Source organism: Mugil cephalus, chromosome 1, assembly GCF_022458985.1.
Source record: "Mugil cephalus isolate CIBA_MC_2020 chromosome 1, CIBA_Mcephalus_1.1, whole genome shotgun sequence".
NCBI lineage: Eukaryota > Metazoa > Chordata > Actinopteri > Mugiliformes > Mugilidae > Mugil > Mugil cephalus.
In genome coordinates, this window is record NC_061770.1 from 7,544,673 (window position 1) to 7,571,338 (window position 26,666).

At 38.0% G+C, this 26,666-nt stretch overlaps 2 protein-coding genes across 8 annotated transcripts; both read left to right on the forward strand.

Annotated features, from left to right (window-relative positions):
- The first annotated feature begins 18 nt into the window (after window positions 1-18).
- Window positions 19-5,534, forward strand: LOC125018412. 2 transcript variants are annotated; one of them, XR_007113941.1, is made up of 5 exons: window positions 19-320; window positions 1,745-2,077; window positions 2,205-2,437; window positions 4,924-5,077; window positions 5,217-5,360. XR_007113941.1 is itself a non-coding variant. In XM_047602272.1 (5 exons), exons 1-5 carry the CDS (start codon window positions 287-289, stop codon window positions 5,383-5,385), a joined length of 1,008 nt encoding a protein of 335 aa, XP_047458228.1. In that variant the 5' UTR covers window positions 21-286; the 3' UTR covers window positions 5,386-5,534. The 2 variants fall into 2 exon arrangements, 1 of the variants encoding a protein (XP_047458228.1); XM_047602272.1 differs by having other exon boundaries at window positions 21-320; window positions 2,205-2,522; window positions 5,217-5,534.
- Window positions 5,535-8,196: 2,662 nt separating this feature from the next.
- LOC125004759 (complement receptor type 1-like) lies at window positions 8,197-26,486 on the forward strand. 6 transcript variants are annotated; one of them, XM_047579642.1, is made up of 23 exons: window positions 8,207-8,738; window positions 9,237-9,327; window positions 9,515-9,703; window positions 9,946-10,045; window positions 10,229-10,302; window positions 10,383-10,562; window positions 10,659-10,838; window positions 12,811-12,910; window positions 13,086-13,159; window positions 13,240-13,419; window positions 14,333-14,521; window positions 14,800-14,899; window positions 15,075-15,148; window positions 15,229-15,405; window positions 15,504-15,683; window positions 16,433-16,612; window positions 22,645-22,719; window positions 22,827-23,006; window positions 23,682-23,708; window positions 23,801-23,845; window positions 24,299-24,353; window positions 25,022-25,082; window positions 25,329-26,486. In XM_047579642.1, exons 2-23 carry the CDS (start codon window positions 9,270-9,272, stop codon window positions 25,329-25,331), a joined length of 2,481 nt encoding a protein of 826 aa, XP_047435598.1. In that variant the 5' UTR covers window positions 8,207-8,738; window positions 9,237-9,269; the 3' UTR covers window positions 25,332-26,486. The 6 variants fall into 6 exon arrangements, with proteins under 6 accessions (XP_047435641.1, XP_047435598.1, XP_047435607.1 ...); XM_047579651.1 differs by lacking the exon at window positions 14,333-14,521 and having other exon boundaries at window positions 8,224-8,738; window positions 25,022-26,486; XM_047579675.1 differs by lacking the exons at window positions 13,086-13,159; window positions 13,240-13,419; window positions 14,333-14,521; window positions 14,800-14,899 and having other exon boundaries at window positions 8,296-8,738; window positions 25,022-26,486.
- Window positions 26,487-26,666: the final 180 nt, after the last annotated feature.

Here is a 26,666-nt window from a genome sequence, read left to right on the forward strand (position 1 = left end):
TTGTCCTCTGGAAGGTGGAGAGGTCACTGGGCGAGAGGCGACCCTGGACAGGTCACCAGTCCACCACAGGGGTAACTACGAGAGACAAGAAAGACCTACTGAATCACGACCTATCTGAGAACACCTCACACAGCACAGCACTGCGCTGCCCTTTGTGGTGTATACAAATGCCAAAAAACAGCAAGAACCTGCAACACGTTTGCAGGAAGCTACGACTGCTACAGTCCACCTCCACACCTTTCTGAGCATCGCTGTGTGTTTACTGTCATACCGCAGTGACATCGAAATGAAGGCGCTGTGTCTGATCTTGCTTTTTCATGGTGAGTTGGCTCTGAATTTTATTAATAATCCTTTACTCATCCTAATTCCTTCTTATTTTAAGGATAAAAATAAAAATATTTTTCTTATATTTTTTTTCTTGTATCAGTTTCAGTCAATGACTGAAAAAAAAAACCTTTTGGATGCATTTACTGTAGATTTTTTAAATGACATATTCTTATTTAGCATTATTATTTTACGCACAAATTAGAAAACATTTTTACAGTGTAATATACCTGATCTGTAGATGTTGCTACATAATGTTAGTTTTCGCAGGGCTGTTTCACAAGTTGACGTGTGAAATCCAACACGTATATGGGTCAAAGACGAGACGTGTCAATTCTGGTGTCCGAGACATATTTATAATAGTAAAAATAAATAAAACCCACTTTACTTGCTCATATGAGTATTTACTATAAGAAATGAAAATTTAAGAACCTATTTAGCTCAAAAGTACAAAACTGTCCTTCCTGGATAACGTCAGGGCTAAAGATCTAAATACAAAATTATGCTAAAAATGTCAAAAATCTTAATTAAGGCATTAATGATACACTGGGGCATAATTGTATTGGTGTTTGTAATGACACCTACAAATATAGTAACAACACTAAGCTCATTTACATTTTTATTCAAGAAATATTTTTGTCCCTATTTTTGGATTCTCAAATGTCCTTCCTGTGTATCACACATAAAGTGGCTATATGACCATAATTGGATTTGGACAGCCAGGGTGTTGTATCAGCCAACAGATTATGAAGGAGCCCCAAAAGAGATAACAATGTCAGTAAATCTCTCTTGAAATGTTGATATTTTGACCTTTTCGCTCAGTGGTATGTGATGTACCACCATGATGTGTCTTTCTGGATAACGCTAATAACACATTTATAATTTTTTTACATTTTAAAATGACCTATTTCATGTGAAATATGACATTGATGTGTTGAAGATTAAGCCAATGTTTTACACAGTAGACCCAGTTAGTGTCTGATTATAAAGGAAAAATAGTTGTTTTGTCCTTCCTGGGTAACGATATGTCCTTCCTGGATAACAAAGGTATTCTGTTACCCAGGACATGTCCTCTGTTTGACAGACTGGACATGTTAATCAATTCAGTAGCTGTAGGTTTTTAGACATTGATTTGATGTTGTACTGTTGTTCATTTATTATTATTAATAGCAGCTGATTTTGATTTTTTTTTTTTACTTTTAAAATCCTTGTACGTCTTTGACCCATATACAGTTTGTAATGTAGCCCCAGCTCAGAAGAACTTGAAGTGAGATCATTTGTATGTCGTTTGTAGGACCCTTGTTCGTTTATCTACTAACCCCCAATTTGAAGTCTCTTATTGGATCATTAGTTAGAAAGCTGAATATGCAATGAACTGACCTGAACTAAGAGCACTGAGCATAAGAGCATTGTCTTTCAGCAAGTCTTCAGCTTCAGTGTGATAAAACAAAGATCACATCACATATTGGAGGTGAATTTGTTCTGGTCTGCTGGTATGACACATCACGCTACTCGCTGAGTAAAAAGTACTGGTGCCGAGGAGACTCCAGAAAAACCTGTGAGGTGCTGGTGGATTCAGAGAGAGTTAAAAAAACTAAAAACACACAGAGATCGTTCGTAGTAGATGCACGAAAAAGGGGCCTGATAGTGAAAGTCACCCAACTCCAAACTGATGACACTGGGGTGTACTGGGTTGGAATTGACAAAATCTACGCTGACATCATGACATCAGTCCATGTGGTTGTTACTGAAGGTAAGAATAAGACTTTTAGTGAAAAAAAAATATCACTTTATCAATAAGCTTTATGAGCATTTTGAGATTCCTTCCATGGCGCCAAGCTTAACCGATTCAACAATATAACTTGCTTATTTTGTGCCAGTTCCAGTATCTAAACCCACAGCTTGGCCCTTGAGCTCTCTGGTGGACAGGCCGACATGCTGGGGGGAGCCGGTGACTGTGCGCTGCAGCTGTGCAAAGGGCACAGCCATCCGTTATGCCTGGTATCAGCGCACTGAGCCCGAGCACTTCCTGCTTCACCGCTCCTCCGACTTGTCCCTGGACTGTGCAACAGTGGGAGGGGGCAGCGAGTATTACTGCACCGCCAGCAACGACGTAAGCAGTGAGGAGAGTGAAATCGTCTCCGTGCAGGTTCTGGTGCCTGCAAACAGCAGCTGTATCTATGCTGTTCGTGTGCAGGGTAAGAACAGATATGTCATTGTGTTGTTTACCTGCAAAAAGGGGTGAAATACGGCGGGTCAAGAGAGCTCTGAGCACTGCAACCCAAAAAGAAAAAAATATGATGCACACAAGCACAAGCAAGAAAACGTCCTCATCATATACTTGCAGATAACAGCACAAATACTCCGCAAAAAGAGCAAACAACTATGGAATGTTTGAAAGTGATGACAAAAAGTGATTAACTGGCTGGGATAGGCCTGATATTCAAACCGTTATGACTTTCAGAACTACTCTTTTTTTGTTTTTTGTTTTTTTAACCCTTTTGCTTTTTATTAGTTCGACAGATTTTTTTTTTTCATTACTTTTTGAGGTGCCCTGGATATACTTTATCTCTGTGTCGTTTGTGCTTCTGATTTTTGGAAGTCTGCAAAGCATATGTTGTCAAACTGATGAAGACGTTTCCTTGATTTGCTTGTGTTTTGTCTGTTTGCTTTAGTTGCAGGCAGCAAAGTAATGCTCTCTCTGAGGCCTGTGTTTACGCTTTTCTAATACCTCTTCACAACTCTCCATAATACGATACAAAAGCGACATGATGGGGTAGCGATACAACACAATGTACCTTCACCTGAAGGGGAATTGCGGTAATGTAAAATGCCTAGTTTCGGTGCAGTTTTTGTTGTGATGTTTAGCCACAAGTGGGCGCTGCAAAAGGAATCTACCTGCAGAAAAAGAGACGGTAATTCTGAGTTACATATAATTTACGTACGTTATCAAGTAAATGTCCTCCTTGGTTGAAGAAACATAATCGTGAGTGACCACAGGAATATTCATAAAAAGACAGCACATTGAGCAAGAGACAGAGACTTTCCAGAAACACAGAAATTAGGGCATATATACCGATCAGGCAGAACATTGTGACCAGTTTCCTAACATTGTGTTGGACTCCCTTAACCAAAATAGTTGTGATTCACCAGAGAATGGGGAGACAGACAGAGTGACAGAATCCGTATGCAGAAGTGTTCATAAAGATGAAGGTACTTTCTGTTATGGGTATGAATGTGGTCAGTACATTGTGTCTGTAAGACATCTCACGCTCTGTGGTTTTCATCTGAATTCATGTAATGATGTGAGAAAAAGAAAAGTCCTTGCAGGTGCTTTTTTTTTTTTTTTTTTTTTTTACAGCAGGTGTAGTGTGTTTAAGCGTTTATAAAGTGTGCCACCGTCAAAGGCTGTTCCCCTAAAGAGAACATTTTATTTGCTTTACTATGGTAAGTTTTATGGTACATTTGTAAAAGCCGAGATTACGCTTCTGATTTGTGGAAACAGTACGTGTAGGTGACGGGAGTAAGGAGGAAGCGTCTATTAATGCATCTATTAATGTCTCGGTGCCCCAGTGACTAACACTTCCCAGCCAGATGTATTCTTTTAGTAAGGGTGTCGTTTGGTTTCCAGCAGATTTCTGAAACTTCCCTTTTCCGGTCTAGTGTAAGAATCCACACACACGTACCCCATTTCACTCATTCTTCACTTACAGCTGAAAATAAGCACAATCATGAAAGTGCGATGGAGAGATTTACAGTAATCTCACCCCATCTATTAGCTGCAGAATCAGACCTTAGAAACCTTGAATGATATGATACTAGAGAATGATGATGATGCTCATTATCGTTTTATAATGGTTGAATCCAGTATATTCCTTGTAATGATCGAGGCCCTTGCAGGTCGCCTGTCCTTGCATGTAGGTTTTGACTTTGGGGACCCCTAGTGGTCGTATTAAAAAAAGGTTCTAAATACTCACCCTTAGGGGGACCTAGGGGGTTCGTGGAGGTACTGCAGAGGGGGTCGCAAAATCTTTGATTGATTAGATATTTTTTATATATATTAGCTCATATATATATATTTTTAATATATATATATATTTAATATTATATATATATATATATATATATATTATATATATATATATATATATATATATATATATATATATATATATATATATATATATATATATATATATAATATATATATATATAATAGCTTATGAATGCAAAATGATAATACTAATGTGTAAATAGCACTGGGCTGAGTTTAATATAGAGCACATATAGTAGGTAGGGGGTCCTTACTGAATCTCTCCATCAGTCTCCACCTTGCCCTGAAAAACATTGAAGACCCCTACTTTAAAATCCCCTCCAAACACAAAGTGCCAATGTTCAGTTTCACACATAAAAATAATAAATTAAAAATGCTGTGAAAAAGAATTTTCAAATACAAATATAAAATGGTGTGTTATAAATATGGGCTTCTGATTAGGTTGGCCTTTATTTTTATTTGTTTTTTCATCTATTGTGAAATCTTTGTGGCCTCATGAGTTCGTACAAAGTTGCTATTGAAAAGTCTTCCTGTTTATTCATCAGGCCAACCCATTTATGACTGCATGGACAGAATCAGCACAACCACACCCAGACCACCGCCAGTGACTACCACCTGCCATGGAGTTGCCACAGAAATCCACCCTGACACAAGAAACCAGTCTTTGCAGGCCAATCAAACTGATGGGTTTTTCAACAGGTTAGATTATACTCTACTCCACTTTTCACTATGAAGTAGTATTTTAAGGATAAACTTAGATCGAAGCACAAGACTGAAGATGATTGCATGCATTTTACTTTAAGAAAAGGATCGAAAACTTGTCACATTTGTTTTTCAGGGCCTGGACTGGCGTGCCTTTCTGGTATACACTGCTACGTTGGGGTTGTTTTGCATCCTTACTGATGATTCTTTGCATAATTCACCGATGTACAAATACAAGGCACAAAAGACATATCAAGAGAAGGAAGAAGGTTCCTTTCAGACCAGTTCCTCATTTGGCTCAATGACCTGCAGTTTCCTGTAGCTGTTCTCTGGAAGTCATCGTCCTCTGTGATGCTGGTTTCGTGGTTTAATGTTTACCTCTGACAATATTGTGCAATGTGGCATGCGCTTCCTGAAATGAAATGCATTCTGTCTTTATAATAAAAATGTGTATACAGACCACGCACACTTAGCGTCAGTGTTTCTTCACATTTTCACATCAGACAACTTTATGAAACTAAATCCACAACACAGCACTCATATTCAGACCAACAATATTTGTATTATTAAACTGATTACAGGTACAAGGTCTGAAAGGTTTATGACGATTCGGAAGGGCAAAGTATAAAGGAATGCAAATGCCTCACCCACATATTCAGAAACTAATCTGCTTTACAAATAGTGAGTCTGTAGTGTGGTGTTTTATGGCAATAAATGTCTCTAGATTTTGTTTGATTAAAATTCCAAAGGTTTTGGCAGGAGAATGCTAAAGCACAGACTCTGATATAGGCCACCAGAGGCTACAGACACTGTTTTGCCATTGTAGGTTGTTCATCTGAAATAAGACTTTTCAAGCCAGAAATTGAAAACCAGATACTGTGTTTCCTGCATTGCTGTGACCTACATGATGTGGGTAGAACAACAGTGAACACTAATGTGAGTAACACTAATGTTTCTCATTGGTTTAGTGGGCATCTTTATCTATTTTATTCTGATTCATGATTTAATGTTTGATTTAGTTTGTAATCATGATTTAGATTTATTCATCACAATTAAAAAAAAATAAAATAAAATAAATAAAATAAGGAAGATTCTGGTTGATCCTGTTAATATTGAATTTTTGTGGTCGGAGCTTGAGGTATGTTGTAACTTGGGACTTGCGTCATCGGTTGGTATCACTTTTTTTTCCACCCCGATCAGAAGTTGACATTCGTCAGAGAGCAATCCACTGTGTGAGTATAAACCATCCAGTCCTTTGACTAATTGCACATTCAAAACTAACCGGTAGAACACACACGTGACTTAAAGTCACAAGTGTATGGATTCACTCTGGTTTGGGGTTGTTAGCCAGGTTGCGCTTTTTTTGAATGAATTGCCTAATGTATTTCTTATCAGTAAATGCGGGTGCTAATTTGTTTATCGATAACATGCCCTGACTACGCCAAGTGACCCCATATAAGATTTATATCACCATGACACATCACCGACCTTAGAGCATTCTGGTGAAATAGAACAGCACGAGTAGGGTGCCTGACACACTTTGGACTGTATGTGCTTTTCATGGTGTATGGCTTGTTTGTCTCTACTCGTGATGTCTGGGTCAAAGTCCATCATGAAGCCTCGGTGATTAACTGCAACAGTGGCTTAGTCTGTAGTTGCTTATCTTGTTTATGACCTCTGTAGAAATCATTTCTACAGAAATTCCAAAGTAGTTTATCATGTAAATAAAAGTTTTATATATATACACACATTAGTACACGTAAGTCTGGCTTATCTGATGGCATTCTGATCCCACTGTGTACTGTGTGCATTCCACCTTACACACCTTATGCCTTACACTCATTTTAGTTAGGGGCCACATACAGCCTAATTTGATCTCAAACCGGCCGGACCAGTAACGTAATAACCTGGAAGTAAAAATAAGTCCAGATTTATTTCTCCGTTTGTTTTAGTGCAAAGAAGAATGAGGAAATTAGGAGGGCTGTTACACCTGATAAACTGTCCTTCCAAAAAATGAAATTTCTCAAGAAAAATAAGTGCAATTTGGGCACTTTGTTGTTTGCTGCTTAGTGCCTCACAGTTGTGTTAGTGGACATATTAGGGACGGCAGCTATTATCAATGAAAAATTGCGGCCTTCTGTGTAATTTCCGCCCTTTCAATTCATGCTGTAGACCAGCTTAGAGCCTCTGGGTTGTGACGCCAGCGCTTGACACCTCAGTCTGGAAAAACACGACACAACATTCACAGTCTTTACAGATTTTGAAAAGATGCAACAGACTGGCTGACAAACCAACTAAAGCCAGCTGAACACATCAAATGCAAAGGGTGACGGTTGTGGTATGCCCTGCAACCAACATTATATATATTATATATATATATAACACCAATATTTAGGCATCCATGCTCCTGCCATGACTACAATTTGTGGTCCAGGTTTGCTTTGTCATCACACTCCAGCTCTCACTGTTAGCGTTCGTTGTTTTGATATTACCAGTACTGTTGTCTTCTTATTTCCTTTGTCCCACTCTTGGATTGGATCTGTTTCCCACACACACCCGCAGATTTGCTTCTTCACCCCCTCACACACTAACGGATTGTTGTGCCAACTACCCATGACGAATGTTTCCCACTAGTGCGTACTTTGCACAGCTGCCAACTGTGGCTTAAGTCTGGCAAAAACAAACAGGTGTAACCAGGTGTAAATGTGATCTTTTGGAGAGGGCTGTTACACCTGATAAACTGTCATTCCAAAAAATGAAATTTCTCAAGAAAAATAAGTGCAATTTGGGCACTTTGTTGTCTGCTGCTTAGTGCCTCACAGTTGTGTTCGTGGACATATTAGGGACGGCAGCTATTATCAATGAAAAATTGCGGCCTTCTGTGTAATTTCCGCCCTTTCAATTCATGCTGTAGACCAGCTTAGAGCCTCTGGGTTGTGACAGCAGCGCTTGACACCTCAGTCTGGAAAAACACGACACAACATTCACAGTCTTTACAGAAAAGATGCAACAGACTGGCTGACAAACCAACTAAAGCCAGCTGAACACATCAAATGCAAAGGGTGACGGTTGTGGTATGCACTGCAACCAACATTATATATATTATATATATATATATATATAACCAATATTTAGGCATCCATGCTCCTGCCATGACTACAATTTGTGGTCCAGGTTTGCTTTGTCATCACACTCCAGCTCTCACTGTTAGCGTTCGTTGTTTTGTTATTACCAGTACTGTTGTCTTCTTATTTCTTGCATCCCACTCTCAGATTGGATCTGTTTCCCTCACACACCCGCAGATTTGCATCTTCACCCCTTCACACACTAACGGATTGTTTTGCCAACTACCCATGACCAATGTTTCCCACTAGTGCGTACGTTGCACAGCTGCCAATCGTGGCTTAAGTCTGGCAAAAACAAACAGGTGTAACCAGGTGTAAATGTGATTTTTTGGAGAGGGGAAAATGGGATTCATTGGTGGAGCATTACTGATGTTTCATCAGACCTGTCAGTACACTGAAGCTCTCTGACACACCTGCATTTCACTAAGGACAGACGAGCTGCAGATCTTCTGACCCTGTGCTTACTTTGACAGAGTTTGAATCTAGCTTAGGACACAACTACACATTAACTCTCGGAAAATTCCAGTTCTAAGGTAAGTAATTTTTAGTGGCACACTGTTCTCCTTGCACGCGTTTTAAATGTATGCTGAATTTTCCAAGTATATAGACCTATACACCGATCAGGCATAACATTATGACTTCCTTCCTAATATTGTGTAGGTCTCTCTTGACTGCATCCTGCTGGGGATGGCTTCTGCCATAAAAGAGTGTCATTGCTATGGGTGGGTCTGGTCTTGGTGGGTGGTACATGTCTAAGTAAAATCTACATTAATGCATCAAAATGTTTCCCAGCAGAACATTGTATTGTCACAAGATGGTCAATGTCATTCACTTCTTCTGTCAGCGTTGTTTAAATGATGTGGCTGATCGGGGTATTTTCCCATATAGACCTCCGCTTACAGTTGAGATTGCATTCATCCGAATGGGTGTGTTCTGCAGAGGCAGCCATGATTTAATGGATGTCATATCAACCTTATACACTGAGTTTATGTTAACTTATCTGACTTGTGTCCTTGCTTTTGTCTTACTAGAAAGACTATCAGTCTAATTGACAAGATTCGGTGATGGGTATCAGTGCCTTCCTTCTACTGAGCAGCATTGGCCTTGCCATTCCAATCCAAGGTGAGTACAGGGTGGATACACTTGTCGAATATAGTATGATTCATTATGAGCTGCTGTTTTATCCTAGGTTAAAACACCTATAGATGTATGGATGGGTGTTTCATCTGAGGTTCTGCACTCACTCAACCATGAACCCTCTTCTCAGTGACAACTACTTATCTTTCTCTCTTTTTTATTCTTCATTAAGCCCAAGACTGTTCCAGACCTCTTGGAAATCCAAACACGAGATTGAGTGACGCAAACATTCTTTTACAAACCTTCCCTGATGGGACACAAGTTTCCTTTGTGTGTGAAGTTGGTTACTTACGTGCAGGAGGATCCCCACAAATTACCTGTACTGCTGGAGTGTGGAGTACCCTGATGCTCAAATGCGAGAGTGAATATTACCTCTTGATTGTCCATTCAAATTCATTATAGCAGCAGTTGTATTCTCAAAATTAGTCCCTTTTGGTTCATAATGTGTTATAAGACATATGGAATATGTAAACTTTAACATGTCAATACAGACAGATAACAATGAAATGACTAGTGTCTTGAGTAATTTGCACATAATATTAGTTATTTTGTTAATTTGTGTGTAAAGAAATTAGTTTTCAGATTTATTTTATTTTATTTCAGGGAAGAACTGTGGCGCTCTTGGAGAAGTGTCAAATGGAGATGTTGATTACCCTGAAGGGACTCTGTTTGGAGATAAAGCCGTGATCTCTTGTAATGATGGGTTAGTAATAAAGTCATTGTGTGTAAAGTCACTGATTGTTAATGGTAACCAGTTTTTAAAGTTTCTGTTTTCTAAGAATCATCACACAAATCACCACAAATGAAAACGATTCCAATGTAACTGGATGATCCAATGTTGTCATGTGATAGTCATGTTAATTTATGTTTTTACCTCCACATTTAGTTACATGTTGGTTGGAAGAAATGAAATCACTTGTGGAGATCGAGGGTGGGACAGCAGGTTGCCTGTATGTCAAGGTCGGTTCATTCACCTCACATATCTAATTTTCAGCACTGTGTTTATTTTCCTTCTAATAAATGTTGTTTTTATTTTGCAGAGATGACTTGTGAGTCACCACCTGTGGTTACAGATGCTACATTCAGTCCAGACAAAGAAACCTATGGCAATCGTGAAAGTGTAAAGTACACTTGTAAAAGTGGTTACACACTCAATGGGACAGCACATTTGTTTTGTTCGGATGGTGGAATATTTACACCTGATCCTCCAACATGTGTTAGTAAGTGTTTGAAGTTATTTTCTGCTATGTTTCACAAAATTTCCCATGGTTCGAACAATGGTGCTAATTATTATTTTCCAATCCATTTGCCTGCAGGGGTTCAGTGTTATGAACCCAGTGTTGCTAATGCTGAATGGGTAAGGGGATCTCGACCTCCATATGGATACTTGTCTGCTGTGACGTACCAGTGCAGACCTGGATACAAGATGAACGGAGAGTCCACCCTGACATGTGGAATAAATAGTCAGTGGTTACCAGGAATTCCAACATGTGAAAGTAAGTCATAAAGAAACTGCTTACATTAATGTCTGAATAAAATAATGCTCTATTTGTTCATATGTATGATATAAATATCTGTGGTGAAGATTCCCTTTAAGTAGAACAAGTCATTTACTAAAGAATGAGTTATAATTAGTCAGGGAGCCGTGAGTGGTTGCTGCTGCACACAAAAAAGACTTGTTAATAGTTTGCCATTTATATAGGCACCATTAAAAGATTAACCCCTCAATACTGGCCAAAAAAGTTGAGCGAATGTTTTTATGTTTGTGAAATGCATGTATTTAAAACTAAATGTTACCACTGTGGAAGTGACTGAAAGGGTGTAATAGGTGACAATCTCAAGCATAGGTCTTCAAGAGGGGGTCCATGACCCCTACAGGGTCAATTCAAGACTCAAGATTCAAGATCACTTTATTGATCCCCGAAGGGAAATAGTTTTGTCAAGATTCAAGCAAACAGAGAACATAAATGTGACCAGACATAGACATAAGAGTATGAGTCAAGGAGGAAAAACAGAATAAGATTAGTCCAGTTTGTCATCGAGGTGGACACCCAGGTACCTGTAGGTCCCAACCACCTCAATGTCAACCCCATGTCTGTTGACTGGAGGGGGGGGGGGGTGGACTTGGCCCTGCGGAAGTCGATGACCATTTCCTTAGTCTTGGTGGGGTTAAGCTGTAAGTTCGCGGAGGTACTGCAGGGGGGTCGCAAAATCCTTAGTTGATTAGACGTTTTTTTATTATTTATTTATTTTTTCAATTCTCCCTCACAATTTTAAATTTCTTTAAATACATATTAACATGAATCCAGCATTTTAATGCTCTAGCTGCTGATAAACCGGGGAAGCGAAAACGGGAGAAGACATGAAAATACTCAGATAATTATAATATCTGAAGTTTGGATTGACTTCTAAGGACACATATGGCATTAATAAGTAGCATGCTTCCCATCAGGGTCACACATGTCAATATTATGGGAGTATGTGTGCCATCAGATAGCTCGATGATTTACTGTCCCTACTACATTTAGCTAAGATTAAAGTTCAAATCTGTCAGTTATATATACACCAGTTAGGTTAGGTTTATTGCAGGGCCACTTACTGTTGCACATGTTTGAAATAAACAAAGGGATATTTGAACCTGTTTATAATTTGAATAACTTAATTTTGAATGCAAAAGATAATAATCATGTATATTTTAATATAGAACACATATCGTAGGTAGGGGCTCCCTACTTCATCTCTCCATCAGTTTGGAGGTGCTAGACCTGAAACATGTTGAAGTTTCTTATTTCTTATTTTTTCATGTTTCTCACACTTAAATGTTATGGATCATCGAACAAATTTAGATATTAGTTAACGATAACACAAGAAAAAACACAAAATGTAGTTTTTAAATGAAGGTTTCTATTATTAAGGGAAAAGAAAATCCATACAAAGAAACCTGTAGCTATTGTGAAGTTGTAGTCAAAAAAAGTCAAACGTGTTTGATTGACTGCGACTGACTAGATGCCACATTACACTGTACACTGTAGCCCAAGACTGTTCCACACCTCTTGGAAATCCCAACACGAGATTGAGTGACACACACATTCTTTTACCAACTTTCCCTGATGGGACACAAGTTTCCTTTGTGTATGAAGTTGGTTACTCACGTGCAGGAGGATCCCCACAAATTACCTGTACTGCTGGAGTGTGGAGTACCCTGATGCTCAAATGCGAGAGTGAATATTACCTCTTGATTGTCCATTCAAATTCATTACAGCAGCAGTTGTATTCTCAAAATTAGTCCCTTTTGGTTCATAATGTGTTATAAGATGAGACATATGGAATATGTAAACTTTAACATGTCAATACAGATAGATAACAATGAAATGACTAGTGTCTTGAGTAATTTGCACATAATATTAGTTATTTTGTTAATTTGTGTGTAAAGAAATTAGTTTCCAGACTTATTTTATTTTATTTCAGGGAAGAACTGTGGCGCTCTTGGAAACGTGTCAAATGGAGATGTTGATTACCCTCAAGGGACTCTGTTTGGAGATAAAGCTGTGATCTCTTGTAACGATGGGTTAGTAATAAAGTCATTGTGTGTAAAGTCACTGATTGTTAATGGTAACCAGTTTTTAAACTTTCTGTTTCCTGAGAATCATCACACACAAATGAAAATGATTCCAATGTAACTGGATGATCCAATGTTGTCATGTGATAGTCATGTTAATTTATGTTTTTACCTCCACATTTAGTTTCAAGTTGGTTGGAAAAAAAGAAATCACTTGTGGAGATCTAGGGTGGGACAGCATGTTGCCTGTATGTCAAGGTCAGTTCATTCACCTCACATAACTAATTTTGAGCACTGTGTCTATTTTCCTTCTAATAAATGTTGTTTTTATTTTGCAGAGGTGACTTGTGATTCACCACCTGTGGTTACAGATGCTACATTCAGTCCAAACAAAGAAACCTATGGCAATCGTGAAAGTGTAAAGTACACTTGTAAAAATGGTTACACACTCAATGGGACACCACAATTGTTTTGTTCAAATGATGGAATATTCACACCTGATCCTCCAACATGTGTTAGTAAGTGTTTGAAGTTATTTTCTACTATGTTTCAAAGAGCTTTCAATGGTTTGAACAACTATGTTAATTATTATTTTAAATTTCTTTAAATACATATTAACATGAATCCAGCATTTTAATGTTCTTGCTGCTGATAAACCGGGGAAGCGAAAACGGGAGAAGACCTGAAAATACTCAGATAATTATAATATCTGAAGTTTGGATTGACTTCTAAGGACACATATGGCATCAATAAGTAGCGTGCTTCCCATCAGGGTCACACATGTCAATATTTTGGGAGTATGTGTGCCATCAGATAGCTCGATGATTTACTGTCCCTACTGCATTTAGCTAAGATTAAAGTTCAAATCTGTCAGTTATATATACACCAGTTAGGTTAGGTTTATTGCAGGGCCACTTACTGTTGCACATGTTTGAAATAAACAAAGGAATATTTGAACCTGTGTATAATTTGAATAACTTAATTTTGATTGCAAAATGATAATAATCATGTATATTTTAATATAGAACACATATCGTAGGTAGGGGCTCCCTACTTCATCTCTACATCAGTTTGGAGGTGCAAGTCCTGAAACATGTTGCAGACCCCTGGTCTAAAGGGAAAAACCTGAATGGACGATGCCTGTTGACACATAGAGTGGTGTGAAAAAGTGTTGGCCCTCTTTCTGATTTCTTATTTTTTAATATGTTTCTCACACTTAAATGTTACAGATCATCAAACAAATTCAGATATTACTTAAAGATAACACAAGAAAACACAAAATGTAGTTTTTAAATGAAGGTTTCTATTATTAAGGGAAAAGAAAATCCACACAAAGAAACCTGTAGCTATTGTGAAGTTGTAGTCAAAAAAAGTCAAACGTGTTTGATTGACTGTGACTGACTAGATGCCACATTACACTGTACACTGTAGCCCAAGACTGTTCCAAACCTCTTGGAAATCCAAACACGAGACTGAGTGACGCACACATTCTTTTACAAACCTTCCCTGATGGGACACAAGTTTCCTTTGTGTGTGAAGTTGGTTACTCACGTGCAGGAGGATCCCCACAAATTACCTGTACTGCTGGAGTGTGGAGTACCCTGATGCTCAAATGCGAGAGTGAATATTACCTCTTGATTGTCCATTCAAATTCATTACAGCAGCAGTTGTATTCTCAAAATTAGTCCCTTTTGTTTCATAATGTGTTATAAGATAAGACAAGATAAAATAATCTTTGAATTTGTTCCACAATGTGGAATATGTAAAGTTTAACATGTTAATACAGATAGATAATAATGAAATGACTAGTGTCTTGAGTGATTTGCACATAATAATAGTTGTTTTGTTAATTTGTGTGTAAAGAAATTAGTTTTCAGACTTATTTTATTTTATTTCAGGGAAGAACTGTGGCTCTCTTGGAAACGTGTCAAATGGAGATGTTGATTACCCTGAAGGGACTCTGTTTGGAGATAAAGCCGTGATCTCTTGTAACGATGGGTTAGTAATAAAGTCATTGTGTGTAAAGTCACTGATTGTTAATGGTAACCAGTTTTTAAAGTTTCTGTTTTCTAAGAATCATCACCCACACATGAAAATGATTCCAATGTAACTGGATGATCCAATGTTGTCATGTGATAGTCATGTTAATTTATGTTTTTACCTCCACATTTAGTTTCATGTTGGTTGGAAAAAAAGAAATCACTTGTGGAGATAAAGGGTGGGACAGCAACTTGCCTACATGTGAAGGTCGGTTCATTCACCTCACATATCTAATTTTCAGCACTGTGTCTATTTTCCTTCTAATAAATGTTGTTTTTATTTTGTAGTGGTGACTTGTAAGTCACCACCTGTGGTTACAGATGCTACATTCAGTCCAAACAAAGAAACCTATGGCTATCGTGAAAGTGTAAAGTACACTTGTAAAAGTGGTTACACACTCAATGGGACAGCACATTTGTTTTGTTTGGATGGTAGATTCACACCTGATCCTCCAACATGTGTTAGTAAGTGTTTGAAGTTATTTTCTACTATGTTTCACACAGAATTTTCCATGGTTTGGACATCTGTGTTAATTATTAATTTCCATTTCATTTGCCTGCAGGGGTTCAGTGTTTTGAACCCAATGTTGCTAATGCTGACTGGGCAGGTGGATCTCGACCTCCATATGGACACTTGTCTACTGTGACGTACCAGTGCAATCCTGGATACAAGATGAATGGAGAATCCACCCTGACATGTGGAATGAACAGTCAATGGTTACCAAGAATTCCAACATGTGAAAGTAAGTCATAAAGAAACTGCTTACATTAATGGCTGAATAAAATAATGCTCTATTTGTTCATATGTATGATATAAATATCTGTGGTGAAGATTCCCTTTAAATAGAACAAGTCATTTACTAAAAAATTTGAATTAGTCAGGGAGCTGTAAATGGCTGCTGCTGCACACAAAATAACTCACAAAAAAAGATATTTTAACACTTTGCCATTCATATACCAATTCATTCATATATTGAAAGGCCACCATTAAAAGATAATCCCATAATATTGGCCAAAAAAAAAGTTGAGTAAAACTCCTGATCCTATTTATGTTTGTAAAATACATGTATGTAAAACTAAATGCAAACACTACAAATGACTGAAAAGGTGTAACAGGTAACAATCTAAAGTGAAAAACCTGAATGGACGATGCCTGTTGACACATAGAGTGATGTGAAAATGTGTTGACCCTCTTCCCGATTTCTTATTTTTTCATGTTTCTTTCACTTAAATGTTACGGATCATCAACCAAATTTAAATATTAGTTAAAGATAACACAAGAAAACACAAAATGTAGTTATTAAATGAAGGTTTCTATTATTAAGGGAAAACAAAATCCACACAAGGAAACCTATAGCTATTGTGAAGTTGTAGTCAAAAAAAGTCAAAAGTGTTTGATTGACTGTGACTGACTATTGTGAAGTTGTAAATTACATTTGTGAAAGTTTGGGTTTGAACTGTTTGAACAACTGTCCAATTCATTTGCCTGCAGGGGTTCAGTGTTACGAACCCAGTGTTGCTAATGCTGAATGGGCGGGTGGATCTCGAGCTCCATATGGACACTTGTCTACTGTGACGTACCAGTGCAAACCTGGATACAAGATGAACGGAGAACCCACCCTGACATGTGGAATAAATAGTCAGTGGTTACCAAGTATTCCAACATGTGAAAGTAAGTCATAAAGAAACTGCTTACATTAATGTCTGAATAAAATAATGCTCTATTTGTTCATATGTATGATATAAATATCTGTGGTGAAGATTCCCTTTAAGTAGAGCAAGTCATTTACTAAAGAATGAGTTATAATTAGTCAGGGAGCCGTGAGTGGTTGCTGCTGCACACAAAAAAGACTTGTTAATAGTTTGCCATTTATATATTGAAAGGCACCATTAAAAGATTAACCCCTCAATACTGGCCAAAAAAGTTGAGCGAAACTCCTGATCATTTTTATGTTTGTGAAATGCATGTATTTAAAACTAAATGTTAACACTGTGGATGTGACTGAAAGGGTGTAATATGTGACAATCTCAAGCATAGGTCTTCAACAGGGGGCCCATGGAGGTACTGCAGGGGGGTCGCAAAATCTCTAGTTGATTAGACATGTTTTTTTTTTTTCTTTTCAATTCTCCCCCAATTTTAAATTTCTTTAAATACATATTAACATGAATCCAGCATTTTAATGTTCTTGCTGCTGATAAACCGGGGAAGCGAAAAAATAGGGGAAGACCTGAAAATACTCAGATAATTATAATATCTGAAGTTTGGATTGACTTCTAAGGACACATATGGCATTAATAAGTAGCGTGCTTCCCATCAGGGTCACACATGTCAATATTTTGGGAGTATGTGTGCCATCAGATAGCTCGATGATTTACTGTCCCTACTACATTTAGCTAAGATTAAAGTTCAAATCAGTTAGTTATAAATACACCAGTTAGGTTAGGTTTATTGCAGGGCCACTTACTGTTGCACATGTTTGAAATAAACAAAGGAATATTTGAACCTGTGTATAATTTGAATAACTTAATTTTTAATGCAAAATGATAATAATAATGTATATTTTAATATAGAACACATATCGTAGGGAGGGGCTCCCTACTTCATCTCTCCATCAGTTTGGAGGTGCTAGGCCTGAAACATGTTGCAGACCCCTGGTCTAAAGGGAAAAACCTGAATGGACGATGCCTGTTGACACATAGAGTGTGTGAAAAAGTGTTGGCCCTCTTTCTGATTTCTTATTTTTTTAACATGTTTCTCTCACTTAAATATTGCAGATCATCAAACAAATTTAGATATTAGTTAAAGATAACAGAAGAAAACACAAAATGTAGTTTTTAAATGAAGGTTTCTATTATTAAGGGAAAAGAAAATCCACACAAAGAAACCTGTAGGTATTGTGAAGTTGTAAATTACACTTGTAAAAATGGTTACACACTCAATGGGACAACACAATTGTTTTGTTCGGATGGTGGATTCACACCTGATCCTCCAACATGTGTTAGTAAGTGTTTGAAGTTATTTTCTATGTTTCACACAGAATTTTCCATAGTTTGGACATCTGTGTTAATTATTATTTTCCGATTCATTTGCCTGCAGGGATTCAGTGTTACGAACCCAATGTTGCTAATGCTGACTGGGCAGGTGGATCCAGACCTCCATATGGATACTTGTCTACTGTGTCGTACCAGTGCAAACCTGGATACAAGATGAACGGAGAACCCACCCTGACATGTGGAATGAACAGTCAATGGTTACCAAGAATTCCAGCATGTGAACTTAAAGTCTTAAAGAAACTGCTTACATTAATGGCTAAATAAAATAATGCTCTATTTGTTCATATGTATGATGTATGAACTTGAATGGACTATGTGTGTTAATACATAGTACGTCCCTGATTGCTTATGTAATGTTTTTGCAGATAGTTATGTCCCACCTAAAGTTACCACCACCGCTGCTGCCACCACAACCAAAACCAGCCCTGTCTTTGCTTAATTCTACTGTTCTTGAGGATGTAGTTTGTGTTGCTGTTGTACTGTATTGAATTAAACACAAAAGAGTTTGTTATTTAGGCCCACCCACTGTCTAAAAGGATGTTTCCAAAATAACAGAAAGTCGTGCTGGCACAACATACAATGGTACGACAAACTACAGCCTCCCAAACAAGAACACAGCTGATCCGTTGAACAGCTCTCTTTGTTACTTTAGACCAAGGCAGAACTGAGAATTAGGGCAGGGCCGTTATATTACTTCATTCATTTCATTCCCATTCATTCATTTGTTTTGAGCAGTGCACCTAATGACAAGGAAAGTGAGCGTCCACACACACACACACACACACACACACACACACACACACAAATATCCTTTTACAAAAGGTAGCTTGAATCTTTTCTCTATACAGCAAATATATATTCCTCCCTTTCTTTTAAAAAGTGTGTGTGGATGCCAAACACAAAGGAAGACACTTGCAGATTATGGATGCAGTAATTTCCATGGATTTTAAACATTTCTGACTGTTCAGTGTGAATTCATCATTGAATGGAAAGACAAATAAGTCTAAACATTAAAGTAATGAAACTGTTCATTGTAGACATTCCAGAACAATTTCCTTTTTTTTTTTTGTAAAAGTGATGGGGGGGAGTTTGGGCATTTTTTAATCCTGGCATAACTAGCTGATGAGTCTCTCTATTATGAGGGCAGGTCAGAAAGATTGTGAAATGGTAACAATGCAGGTTATTGCTCAGGCGGAAGTTCACTTCCTCATACTGACTAAGCCTGGGTTGGGCCTAATACATCATTCTCTATGAATCCCCTGTGGAAAATTGTGAACCATCACAGCAATGCATGTTTTAGAAAAGAAGGCAAAGTCCTAATGAAAGTTTTAAGAACGAGCAATGTTCACGGTAACAATGTCACTTAGGTGACACATTCATTAAATTTTCTAAGTGAGTGGTGTGTATCCTTTATGTTTTGGATAGTATGTGTAGTTTCACAGAAGGCAGACATATGTAGAAGGGGCCTGTGGGAATGGAGGGTGACCACTAACCTTACACTGTACAGTGGTATAATACAGTATGGCTACGTTCAGCAGATTGTCTTTATGTGATATTTAGTTATTTTCAGACAGAAAATATGATTGGAACATTTATTTACATTGTATGTATTCATTTGTTTTGCCTAAATTAGTTATACTGACACGACCTGATTACATTAAAGAGACTTACGGTTTTAGTGCCGGTGACTTTTGGCTCAGGACGAGACTTACATCACGGGAGGCGCGGCTACTTCCGAGAACTCATAGGCGTCCACCATAAACACAAGACCTCACTATTCAGTGGAAGACTGCAGTGCCACTAACCGTGACGTTTCCCATTTATTCGACAGGTTATAAGGTAAGTTAACGTATATCCTTTGTTTTTACAAACTGCACGATTAAATTGAATCGAGAACGGAGCGGCCATGCCGCACTAGCGTGACAAAACGTACGTATTATTAACGCCCGCTAAGGTTACGTTTTTTTAAACCACCTGCTAGCTAACCCAGCCTTGGTGCGATTTTTTTGTTTTTTTTCCCCTGAATTTATAGTTTATCGGCTAATTTGGGCACTCGGGAAAAGGCACCAGAACGTATCTATCCGCCTCCAATATCTATACACTTCGGCATATATCGTCTCGTTTTGGGATTAATTTGCGACCTCGTTAGGGAAGGAAGCGTTGCCGGCCACAGTCTTTTGATGCAGGAAGAGGGCGATCAGCATGCGCGGCCTACTAGCTTTAATAACATGACACGTATTGCTTTGTTTGTATCTTCAGAATTCAGTGTTTTCTGAAGCGTGTGCCGAATTTGATTAGAAGAAACTATTTATGAAGGAGCTCGGTAATGCTAACAGGACAAGCAATGTCTCGTTAGATTACGAATACGGCCAGATTTGACGTAGAGCTTAGCTTGCTATTTACTGAGAGTACGACTAAAGACTAGTTCAGTAACACGAAGCGCTTTATCTTAGAACAACTCGGCAACGCTGAGGCGCTTTTCCGATCATTTTGGTTGTGTCTTGTCTTAATTTGTTTAACATTGTGTCTTCCTTCTAGCCACTCAACTGCTTTTTATTGGGAGCTAACGTAACATGTGTTGTGTTGAACCCTGTTTGTATGGAATCGTTGCTACTACTACAGTGCTACCCACGTCTCTAATTGCCTTGCTCACGTTTGCTTTTTTCTTGACCAGAATTTGTGTATTTGCTTCAGCCAGACGGGCCACATTCAATCATGGGTGCCACTGCTCTCTTTTTAATAGGCAGTGTCTGTCTTGTCATCACTGTCCAAGGTGAGTCCAGCGCTGATAAGCTTGTCTGGTGTTTTATCTCTGCTTACTTGTCTTCACTTTACCATGTATTCTCTTCTCTTCAAAGCCCAAGACTGTTCCAGACCTCTTGGAAATCCCAACACGAGATTGAGTGACACAGACATTCTTTTACAAACCTTCCCCGATGGGAAACAAGTTACCTTTGTGTGTGAAGTTGGTTACTTACGTGCAGGAGGATCCCCACAAATTACCTGTACTGCTGGAGTGTGGAGTACCCTGATGCTCAAATGCGAGAGTGAATATTACCTCTTGATTGTCCATTCAAATTCATTACAGCAGCAGTTGTATTCTCAAAATTAGTCCCTTTTGGTTCATAATGTGTTATAAGATAAGACAAGATAAGATAATCTTTGAATTTGTTCCACAATGTGGAATATGTAAACTTTAACATGTCAATACAGATAGATAATAATGAAATGACTAGTGTCTTGAGTAATTTGAACATAATATTAGTTATTTTGTTAATTTGTGTGTAAAGAAATTAGTTTCCAGACTTATTTTATTTTATTTCAGGGAAGAACTGTGGCGCTCTTGGAGAAGTGTCAAATGGACTTGTTGATTACCCTGAAGGGACTCTGTTTGGAGATAAAGCCGTGATCTCTTGTAACGATGGGTTAGTAATAAAGTCATTGTGTGTAAAGTCACTGATTGTTAATGGTAACCAGTTTTTAAAGTTTCTGTTTTCTAAGAATCATCACACAAATCACCACAAATGAAAACGATTCCAATGTAACTGGATGATCCAATGTTGTCATGTGATAGTCATGTTAATTTATGTTTTTACCTCCACATTTAGTTTCATGTTGGTTGGAAAAAAAGAAATCACTTGTGGAGATCTAGGGTGGGACAGCAGGTTGCCTGTATGTCAAGGTCGGTTCACTCACCTCACATATCTAATTTTGAGCACTGTGTCTATTTTCCTTCTAATAAATGTTGTTTTTATTTTGCAGAGATGACTTGTGATCCACCACCTGTGGTTACAGATGCTACATTCAGTCCAGACAAAGAAACCTATGGCTATCGTGAAGTTGTAAAGTACACTTGTAAAAATGGTTACACACTCAATGGGACAGCACAATTGTTTTGTTCGGATGGTGGATTATTTACACCTGATCCTCCAACATGTGTTAGTAAGTGTTTGAAGTTATTTTCTACTATGTTTCACACAGAATTTTCCATGGTTTGAACAACTGTGTTAATTATTCCGATTCATTTGCCTGCAGGGGTTCAGTGTTATGAACCCAATGTTGCTAATGCTGAATGGGTGAGTGGATCTCGACCTCCATATGGATACTTGTCTGCTGTGACGTACCAGTGCAGACCTGGATACAAGATGAACGGAGAACCCACCCTGACATGTGGAATAAATAGTCAGTGGTTACCAGGACTTCCAACATGTGAAAGTAAGTCATAAAGAAACTGCTTACATTAATTAATAAAATAATTCTCTATTTGTTCATATGTATGATATACATATCTGTGGTGAAGATTCCCTTTAAGTAGAACAAGTCATTTACTAAAGAATTAGAATTAGTCAGGGAGCTGTGGATGGTTGCTGCTGCACACAAAACAGATTTGTTAATAGTTTTGCCATTCATATATTGTAAGGCACCATTACAGAAATAATAATTACATTAAAAAGATGAACCCATAAAGTTCTCCTCATTTGATTATGTTTGTGAAATACATGTCACAAGGTAACTAAAAGTAAACTTATTTCTCAAATACAATGTTTATTTTTAAACAGTTTTTTGCAATCTAAAGTGAAAATCTTTATGAATAGACTGTCCCTGTTGGTACATAGCACATCTCTGATTGCTTATTTTATGTTTCTGCAGAAGTCCTTACCACCACTACTGCCTCCACTACTACAACCACTTCTAACACTCCTCACAGCTCAAAGAAACCAACAGGTACAGTCCATGTTAGTGTTTCAGAACAACCTAAAGCCGCACAGTGCGTTTTCCCAATAATGATACAAAAGCCTAACCCATTTTACCTAAAACTACCACTACCCCAGCCAGCACCCCTGCTGCCACTACCACTGCTAACACTCCTGTTACTCCAAAGACACCAACTAACACTCCTGTTACTCCAAAGACACCAACTAACACTCCTGTTACTCCAAAGACACCAACTAACACTCCTGTTACTCCAAAGACACCAACTAACACTCCTGTTACTCCAAAGACACCAACAGGTACAGTCTATGTTAGTGTTTCAGAACAACCTAAAGCCATACAGTGCATTTTCCCAATAATGATACAAAAGCCTAACCCCTTTTACTTTGGAAATCTAATGTATATGTTTTGGATCAAACAAGTGTAGACAGTTGTTGCAAAACTGATGGTGATTCTCACGTCCTCACTTTGGAAAAGCAGAAGCCCTGAAGCCAAGCATTGGGCTGCTGTGAATGTGTATTTTGACCGCCTATGATGAGACACACACACACACATTAAAAAAAAAAATAAATAAAAAATCAGCTTAATTTTAGATGTACGCTGTTATCAGGGCGTCGCCTGTCTGACAGGGAACTGAAGCTGTTGTATACAGTGTACATACCTACCCGTACACATGAGGAAAGTGGATATGGTGTCTTTGAAGATGCCGATATAACAGCTTCAGTCTTCTGTCAGAAAAGGCTCTTAAACAGGTAAGCAGTGATGATATTCCAAATATGGCGTAGCCTTAAACTGAGTACAGTACACTGTGTATATATATGTGTGTGTGTGTGTGTATGTGTGTACGATCTTTTGTGGTATGGCATCACATTTTACCACATCATACTGTACGCCTTGGAACGTTGCTCAACTCTTGTTGATATGGTTGAGGTGGGTTTGATTGTTAATGTTTTTACTCTACTTCTCGTCTGCAGGTCCTGTGACCCCAACTCCTCCCACGGGTAACTCGGAATTTTTGTTTTTGCTACATGATTTCCAGACTTCTTTTTTTTTTTGTTGTTCTTATTTATTTATTTACTTATTTTATTTACAGGCCGTGGAATTACCCACATTGTGGTGCCCATTGTTGTTGTTTTAGGTAAGTGTCAATTCAATCCTTGAAGAAGAAATCAATAATTTCTTGAGAAAATGTAGTCCTATGTAGGTTCATGACTTCCTCAGAGGAACAGAAGGGCTGCAGGGTCTGTGGAGTTTTACAAAGCTGTTATGTTCTTATTTGTATTAACAAGTAATTCAAATAATATTTCTTAATTTGTATTAACAAATAATCCAAATAATATTTGTTAATTTGTATTGACAAATGGGAATAAAGTGACACATTTCATTCACAAATTACAATATACCAATGACATAATGGTTGGATGTGACACTTTGCCATATCAGCCTTTTGTCTTTTTTTGCTGTGAAATATATATATAGTTTGTGAATAGCATTTTTAAATGACAGGATGATGTCAGGATTTACATTTGGTGGTCTCAGCTTTTTTTTCCATTCTCATCTTCAAACACCTCAATTATGTTTTTCATCAAAGTAATCTTAGGTGTTATTATCGCCACCTTCATCGTCATGAAGAAGAAGAGAAAAGGGTAACATGACACGTTTTATTAATCTCTGCAGACTAATTTTCTTTTTGTTGCCCTGTCGCCTTTCAGAGCAGACATTAACAGTGATGGAAGCTTGTAAATTCGTCACCGCCTTTCTTTGTTTTGTCCTCATCGTTTTCAGTCCATCTGAACTTTCCTTCTATTGAGTGTTGCATGTTAAAAGCTTGTGCCTTGTTCTTATGTCTGTTTTTGCCACAGTGTCGATGTCTCCATTGGGACTTGAAAGCACTCTCCTACACAGAGCTAAAATGTTGACATTGCTCTAAGAACTTTGGGGAAAAAAAACACAGAATGGAATAGACTTTCCTGTATTACGCTGCTGGTTTGACACATTTCAGTGTCTTCCTGTTGGGTCAGAGCTGTTACTTTGTAACAGTGCTGTATAGGAGGGTGCCTTCTGTGTATTTTCAAAATCCGGGTAGTAATTTTTAAAATGTATTATTATTATTTAAAACTGTTATCTCAGCCTCCGCTATCACACAAATTTGGATGCTCATGTTGTAAGAGGATAGATGGCTGCAGGCAGGTGTGTGTGTGTGTGTGTGTGTGGGGGAGGTGAGGTTTCACTGGACTTCCTTTAAATCAGCTAATTATTTTTCCTGACATAGCAAATTACCAAGTAATATTCACCAGTCATTACTGGATTACAGCTCTCGGAGAGGCAAAACTGACAAAAAGTCTACAAATGCCGAGGAGGATGTAGCACTCTCGGTAAGGAGACAGATCCTCAAGCACACTCACTTATGTCAAATGAAGAGAGACAGACGCTTCTATCAGTTGTTGCTGTTAATGTTCACGCTTGCCTGTTCTTACCCCCTGTTCTTATTTTCAGCTTCCAAAGAAGGACTGTTGGCTGCCTTAAATTAATTATTTCCCCCTTGTACATGTTGTTGTGGTTTAGGTGTGTTTACACTTTGCCTTAAAAAATTAATTTGCTCTCATTGCCTCTTTTTATAGTAAGCGTCACTCTCCTGTTCATCCAACATTACTGAGTGTGAAACCGTCGCCTGGAGAAGACAAGTCCCCTGGGATCAGTGTTTGAATGTAGATGCTTTCCCTTTGCATTTAGCCGCCGGGAACCTATCAGAGTGTTTCTGAATGCCGCCCTGACGCTTGGAAACATCAGAAGGCTGGATTCATATCCTTACTGCGTTTTGAGCGGCTTGTCTTAAAAGTTTTTTTGTTTTTTGTTTTTTTCATTTTTCCATTTTGAACATTACAAAGGAGCTGGAATTCATCTGAAAAGCTTAAACTCCACATTGATTTTCAAGTTTGAGACTGTAGCTCAGTGTTGTCCTTATCATTCACTCAAACAGCAAAATTAGTATAGTAGTTCAGTTATTTGGATTTGGAAGATTAAGCCGTTTAGGGTCATTCTTCACCCTGACCCAGGAAAAGAAGGATCAGCTGTTGTCATTGTATTTATTATGTGTTGTATAGTTTGGTTTTGACTACTGTGACTGAGTGCACTCTCGGTGGTTAGTCGCTCAAACATCTGCACTGCTACACTTGAATTGGAAGAAAACCAGATGAGCTGATTGAAGTCATTTAGTCCGGTGTCCGGAGATGTTAGAATCACCTTCCTGGGGGTTTGTGCATTGAAAATTCTTGATGCCCCAGAGATATTTTGTATAGAGAAGAAATGCTCGTTGCCAACAAACCACCCGGTACCCAGTTGTAGTTCTTGACCATATTTCACGTGCCTTTAAGCAAGAAGCCAAATATTTTGGCTTGTTGTTAATGTATGTGTGTGTTTGTCTTAAAAAGAACATTAAATAGGAAGCTTACATTAGCTGAAGGTTTATGCTAAACCAGTGCATATGAATGTGTCTGCCTTCTACTAATTTCAGTAACAAATCTAAACTTTAATCTGTTGACCCCCCCCCCCACACACACACACACACACACACACTCCAAATCATTTATTAATATTTTGTAGATATCTTCCCTGAGTTTTGATTAATATATTTTTTTTTTAATTTGATGTCCACTCACTGGCCAGATGGAATTATTTGAGATTTAGTAAATGGTTACGTAAAGATGTATAGATTGTGATCATTGAAAATCATGCACTCGCTTGGCTTTGTTTATTTATTAAAACAACAATGGACCAAACTGCTCTTAAGTCTTTGCATGGTTTTGAGGCTATTATATTTCTAACTTGGTTTTCCAATCGATTAAATAAAAAAATCTCTTAATGGATATCTATACACAACAGCTAATTTGACCACTTGTTGGAATTAACTAAGAAATTAAGAGAGTTCAAGTAGTATTTGTACATTTGGTAGTACTTTT

Excerpts from the sequence above, each read along its gene's own strand:
- LOC125018412 (XM_047602272.1), top strand. The coding sequence starts at position 287 with ATGAAGGCGCTGTGTCTGATCTTGCTTTTTCATG. Across the intron at positions 2,078-2,204 it reads CCATGTGGTTGTTACTGAAG|TTCCAGTATCTAAACCCACA; the intron begins GTAAGAATAAGA and ends ATTTTGTGCCAG. Across the intron at positions 5,078-5,216 it reads ACTGATGGGTTTTTCAACAG|GGCCTGGACTGGCGTGCCTT; the intron begins GTTAGATTATAC and ends TTTGTTTTTCAG.
- LOC125004759 (XM_047579642.1), top strand. The coding sequence starts at position 9,270 with ATGGGTATCAGTGCCTTCCTTCTACTGAGCAGCATTGGCCTTGCCATT. Across the intron at positions 10,303-10,382 it reads CAGGTTGCCTGTATGTCAAG|AGATGACTTGTGAGTCACCA; the intron begins GTCGGTTCATTC and ends TTTATTTTGCAG. Across the intron at positions 15,149-15,228 it reads CAACTTGCCTACATGTGAAG|TGGTGACTTGTAAGTCACCA; the intron begins GTCGGTTCATTC and ends TTTATTTTGTAG.